We start from the raw sequence: 6,519 nt of genomic DNA, 5'->3' as shown, positions 1-6,519 counted from the left end.
GCCTGCCTGGCAAGCGCAAGGTCATGAGTTCGGTTCCCGGTACCGGAGAAAAAAAAAAAAAAAGAAAAGAAGGTCAATGCATACTGATCAAGGGAACCATTCATCAAGATATAATAATAAATTTATACATACTAAATGTCAGAGAACCCAATTTTAAAAATCAAACACTGCAGGACATGAAGGGGGAGAGAAATCCCAATACTGGAGGACTTCAATATGTCATTCTCATCAATGAACATACTACCAAGACCAAAAAAAATTAATAAAGAATCAGAGTTAAGTTACACTTACAGACTTCACTTACAGACTACTCCACCCCAACAGGTGTGGAATACATATTAATTTCATCAGCATATAAAACTTTCTCTAGATTAGACCATGTATTAGGCCACAAATCAAATCTTAACAAATTTTTAACAATGAAATAATATCCTGCATCTTCTCTGGATAGAATAAAACAATGGAATAAAACTAGAAATCAACAACAAGAAAAACTACAGAAATTATAAAAACACATGGAAATTGAACAACACACTTTTGAATAAACAGTGGGTCATTAAAGAAGTCAAAGGGGAAATTTAAAAATTCCTCAAATCAAACAAAAATGGAAGTACAGTATACCAAAAGCTGTGGGATACAGCAAAAGCAGTTCTAAGACAGAAGTTTATAATAATGGGTATATACATTAAAAAAAAAATAGGAAGATCTCAAATAAACTTTTTTTTTTTGAGACAGGGTCTTGCTATGTAGTTTAGGCTGTCCTTAAACTCACTATGTTGGGACTACAGGAGTGCATCACCATGTCCAGCATAACGATGTATCTTAAAGTCAGAAAAAGCAAGAACAAACCAAAGCCAAAAGAAATAGAAAGAAATAAAGATAACTGAAATAGACTAAAACAACAATACAAAGGATAAAGGAAACAAAGAATTGGTTCTTTGAAAAGTTAAACATAATTTGCACGCCGTTAGTAGCTAAACTAAGAGAAAAAGAAAGATAAACATAAATAAGACAGAAAGAGAATCCAAATAAAATTAGAGAGTAAAAAGGAGACATTACAACTGATAATACAGAATTCAAAGGGTCATTAGGGAATATTTTGAAAGAATACGTACTAATGAATTTGGAAAAGTTCCAAGTGTACAAATATCCAAACACATATTACCTACTAAAACTGAACCAAAAATCTAAAATATATCAAAAAATATTTTAAAAATCTAAATAGACCAATGATGAATAATGAGATTGAATAAGTAATAAAAAGTGTAGCAACAAAGGAAAGCCCAGGATATGATAGCTTCATTGCTGAATTTACCAAAGGTTAAAGAAGAACTAACATTAATGCTTCTCAGATGGTTCCAGAAAACCCTTCCAAACTCTATGAAGCCAGCACTGCCTTGTTATCAAAACCTGACAAGCACACAACCGAAAAGAAAACTATAGACCGGTGGTGGCAAAGCTATGACTTGCGTGCTGCAGCAGGCTGTTTGTATCACTGAAAGCTCTGAAAGCTCTGCCATCGCTGCTATAGATCAATATCCTTGATGAACAGACCAAAAATATTCCACAAAATACTCACAAATCACATTCGGCAGCATATTAAAAAGATCATACACCTTGGTCAAGACCAAATATCTCTACAGTATTTGCAGATATGATTCTATACATAAAAAAACCTAAAGACTCCACCAAAAGACTTATGAACTCAGTAAATAGCAGGAAACAAAATCAACATATATAAACCACTAGCTTTTCTATACCTGAACGATGAACTTGCTGGGAAAGAAATTAGGAAAGCATGATCCCACTTACAATAGCCACTAAAAAAATAAAACACCTAGTAACAAACCTGAGGATGTGAAAGACCTCCACAGTAACAACTATGAAACACTGAAGAAATTCAACAAGACACTCAAATGTGGAAGGACTTCCTATGTTTATGAATTGGGAGAATCAATATTGTTAAAATATCCATACTGCTCCAAGCAATCTACAGACTCAATATAATCCCCATCAAAGTACAACTAACATCTTTAACAGAACTAGAAAAAATAATCTGAAACTTTATATTGAAGCACAAAAGATCCCAAACAGCCAAAGAAATTTTGAGCAAAAAGAATAAAGCTGATTTCCTGGTATACTACAGTCATAGTAAAAAAAAAAAAAAAAAAAAGAACAGAATAACACAATATTGCCATAAAAACAAACATGTAGACCAATGGAATAGAAGACCCAAAAAATAAATTTTACACATCTTCAGTCAATTGATTCTTGACAAAGACACTAAAAATATACACTGGGGAAAGAACAGGCTTTTCAGCAAACGGTAACAGGAAAATTGGATATCCACACGAGTTCACTGAAACCCAACTCATAACCTGTACAAAAATCTACTCGAGGTTAGCATAGTGCTGCATGCCCATAATTTCAACACTTTGGAACTTTGGAAGGTTGATGCAGGAGGATCACAAGTTCAAGCCCAGCCTGGACGATTTGGCACTTTAGGGAGACCCTGTCTCAAAATAAAAAGTAGAAAAAGGGCTGGGGATACAGCTCAGTACAAAGGTTCAGTCTTCAGTTAAAAAAAAAAAAAAAAAATCAACTCAAGTGCTGGGGATGGTGGTACATGTCTTTAATCTCAGATATCTGTTAGGCTAAAGCAAGGGGATCACAAATTCTAGACCAGCCTGGGAAATATAGCAAAATCCTGTCTCAAGCCAGGCATGTGGCCCATGCCTGTAATCCTAGTACTCAGGAGGCTGAGAAAGGAAGATTGTTGCAAGTTTAAGGCCATCCTGGGCTATACAATGAATTCAAGGCCAATTTGAACTTCAAAAGTGAGACCCTGTTTCAAAAAAAAACAAAACAAAATAACAAAAAAATCAAAACAAAACTGAAGACCCCATCTCCAGATTAAAAAAATAAAATGGGCTGAAAATGTAGCTCAGTGGTAGAGCATTTGTGGGTTTGGTCCCCAGTACCATGGGGGCCAGAGATATAGCTCAGTGGTACAGTGCCTGCCTGGCAAGGGCAAGGTCCTGAGTTTGATTCCTGGTACCTCCCCCCGCCAAAAAAGTAAATTAAAAAAGAGCTACATTAACCCCAATACCAAAAACAAAACAGAAAAACCCTCAAAGATCTTAGTGTAAGTCCCCAAACTCCAAAACCACTAAAGCACAATACAGGGAAAAAAAAAAAAATGATACTTACACAGGCAACAATTACCTGGATAGAATCAAAAAACACAGGAATGAAAAGCAAGAATTAATAAATGGAAGCCACGTGTGGTGACACACGCCTGTAATCCCAGCACTTGGGAGGCTGAGGCAGGATTGCCATGAGTTCAAGGGCAGCCTGAGCTACATAGTGAGACCCTGTCTCAAAACAAAAAAAAAATCAATAAAGGAGATTATATCAAATTAAAAATCTGTACAGCAAATGAAACAACCTACAGAATGGGAGAAACCTTTGCCACCTATTCATCTGACAGAAATTTAATATCTACAACATATAAAGAACTCAGAAAACTTAACAAAAAACCAAGTAATCCAATTTAAAAATGGGCAAATGACCTCAACAAACACTTCTCAATAGAAACACAAATGGCATATATATATGAAAAATATTCAGTATCTTTATCCATCAGAGAAATACAATCAAAACTACAATCGCATCACAGTTAGGATAGCTGCTATTAAAAAAAAAAAAAAAAAAAGAAAAGAAAAGAAACTAGGCCTAGTGACACATGCCTATAATCCCAGCACTCTGGGAGGCTAAGGAGGATCAATATTGGTAACTTAGCAAGACCCTATCTCAAAATAAGAAATGAAAAAGGGCTGAGGAGTTAGCCCCATAGGAAGGCATACTGAAGCCGGGGTCTTATGGCAAGGATGTGGAGAAAAGGAATCTCTATACAGGATCCTTATACAGCAAATTACTGTAGCCATTAGGGAGCACAGCATGGAGGTTCCTCAAAAAACTAAATATAGAACTACTACAAAGCCCAACTATCCCACTGGTGAGATCCACTCCAAAGAAAATCGAGATAGCTTACAAAAGAGATACCCATATACCCGGGTTTCGTGGCACTATTCACAATAACCAAGCCATGGAATCCGCCTAGGTGGCTGTCAACAGATGAATGGATAAAGGACAAAATATACACATATGTACATCCATGCACACGCACACACATACACACAATCCCAGAGTATATTCAGCCATACAGAATGAAATATTGTATTTACAGGAAAATGGATGAAACCGGAGGACACTGTTCTGAGTGAAACAAATCAACCCAGAAACACAAGCATCATATGTTCTCTCTCATGTGTGCAAACATTAAAAAAAAAAAAAACAAAAAAAAACCAGACCTGAGAGTAGAAGAGATGCAGTTAGGGACTGGCAGGGGAGTGCAGGGAGGGTGGGGAAGGGGAGGGGAGGGTAGAAGAAGGGTAGACGGATATCGCCAGCACACAACAACTCCGTGCATGGGAGCAGCACAATGAATCTCACACAATTAATATGTGTCAATAATTCAAATGAAAATTTAAAAAGAAATAGTCATATAAAAAGCACTGCGAAAGAGGTAGTAAGACTTGGGGAAATGGGACAGAAGAAATATTAAAATGATGGAACATATAATAGATCATGAGAAATTAAGCATATATATAATTTAATTACATTTTTTCTTTTTAAATCTCAAGTCACCAAAAAAAGCCAACATGAAACATTATGGTTTCAAGGTGACATTTCCATGTGAGACAATTCAAGTTCACGTGGATGTTTCCCTTCTGCAGAAACTTCCCTTTTGAACAAAAAGGATCTGTGCTCTATGCACTGCACTTGTGAGGACTGTGCTCTGCTTGAGATGGCGCGGTAAATGAAATGAAAGAGGCACAGGCTACAGCGGCTTCCTTGCGACAGCCCACCCTGCTGCCCCCTGGGCGTTCCTGTATCTTGCTTTCCCCCCTTTTACCGGCCCACGCTCACTCTGCAAAGCAGTCTCTCCCTTACTCTTCACTTTTCCTCTTTCAAATAAACTTTGCTACTGTTAAAAAAACAACAAAGACACAATGAATAACTTTGTTATCCCTCTATCTTGATGAAGGAAATTAGAACATGAAAATAATGGCTTAACGGCTCAGTCCTTATTTTTCCAAAAGAACTTTTTCTTTTGCAGTGCTGGGGATGGAACCCAGGGCCTTGCACGCGCTAGACAAGCGTTCTACCACTGAGCTGCATCACTAGCCCTGATGCAACAATTAGAGAAGATAGTTTTTTACTCAGAAAAATTAGCTACCTATAAATGACAATTAAATTTAACACCATGCATTTTAGGAAACACTACTTTTGAATCAGCTGTGAATTTCTGCTTTCCATTTCTTCCATTGCTTCCACCACTGCCAGGGCTTGCTGGCTGGTCAGCTCCTCTGACATCAGTAACAGAGTTGACTTTAGTCTGGAAGCAAAAAAAAAAAAATTTATGTTGACAAAGAAACTCAGTTCCCTGCTAACAAGTAGAGAAGACATGGACAAAAACTGAATTCAACATGTAATTCCAATTTTCTCCCCACATACTTGGGGATAGCATATTATTAATTTAAAAAATATATATTTTCTTCAAAGCAATTGAGGCCACATATAGGCCAATCCCTATTTCTTTAAAAAACACAAATAAAAGGTCTTCAGTGGTTTTTCAAATAAGAAAGTTATAATGGTTATAAAACATGATTCAGTTAAATTATACAGTACTAAGCAGCAAAGGAGCTAATAACATCCCAATGTTTTAAAATTGGGTAAGATCTAACCAGAAAGTCAATTTACCTTCATATTAACAAAAGCTTAAATACTAGACATTTGCTATAATGCTATGAACTGAAAATTAACCAAGATGATCCATTTTGAAACTGCAACTAAAGTGCTACAATAATGAAAGGATCAAGATTGTCTTTTGAGCCAGGGATAGAGCTCAGTGGCACAGCGCCTGCCTGACAAGCGCAAGGTCATGAGTTCAATTCCCGGTACGGCATAAAAATAAAATAAAAAATATAAATTCCTTGAACACAGAAACTCAGTTAAATTTGATTTCTGTACACTTTAGCATGTATGAAATAAATAGTGCTTGGTGACAAAAATGTTTCCAATAAGGTTTTAAAATAATCACACTGTAGCCAGGGGTAGTGGCACACCTATAATCCCAGCACTTGGGCGGCTAACACAGGAAGATCATTGAGAGTTCAAGGTCATTTTAAATAAGAGTGAGACTTGGCCTCAAAAATACAAAAATAAACGAACTAAAAAAAGAATAATATTGTTTCCATCTAGATACAATCTCTTAAAATGTACTCTTAATGAGGCCAGGTATGGTGGCACATGCCTGTAATCCCAGCACTCGGGAGGCTGAGGCAGGAAGATCGTTACGAGATCTTGACCAGCCTGGGCTACAAAGTGAGCTCATGGCTAGCCTGAATTGCATAGCGAGACCCTGTCTCAAAAAGACAAAAAAAAAAAAAAAAA

General features: G+C 36.6%; 1 protein-coding gene across 6 annotated transcripts in view; it reads right to left on the bottom strand.

Moving 5' to 3' along the window:
* Fastkd1 (FAST kinase domains 1) overlaps positions 1 to 6,519 on the bottom strand; it is a 44,296-nt gene that overhangs the window by 18,852 nt on the left and 18,925 nt on the right. For all 6 annotated transcript variants that reach the window (XM_005393257.2, XM_005393259.2, XM_005393260.2 and 3 more), the window contains one exon: positions 5,351 to 5,461. In XM_005393257.2, coding sequence (XP_005393314.1) covers positions 5,351 to 5,461 — 111 coding nt within the window. The remainder of the gene's footprint in view (positions 1 to 5,350; positions 5,462 to 6,519) is intronic.

The sequence above is a fragment of the Chinchilla lanigera genome, unplaced genomic scaffold (genome assembly GCF_000276665.1).
Source record: "Chinchilla lanigera isolate Chin_1 unplaced genomic scaffold, ChiLan1.0 scaffold00048, whole genome shotgun sequence".
In the NCBI taxonomy this organism is placed as follows: Eukaryota; Metazoa; Chordata; class Mammalia; order Rodentia; family Chinchillidae; genus Chinchilla; species Chinchilla lanigera.
The sequence above is the reverse complement of the archived record's forward strand: the minus strand, read 5'-3'. Positions and strand labels throughout refer to the sequence as shown.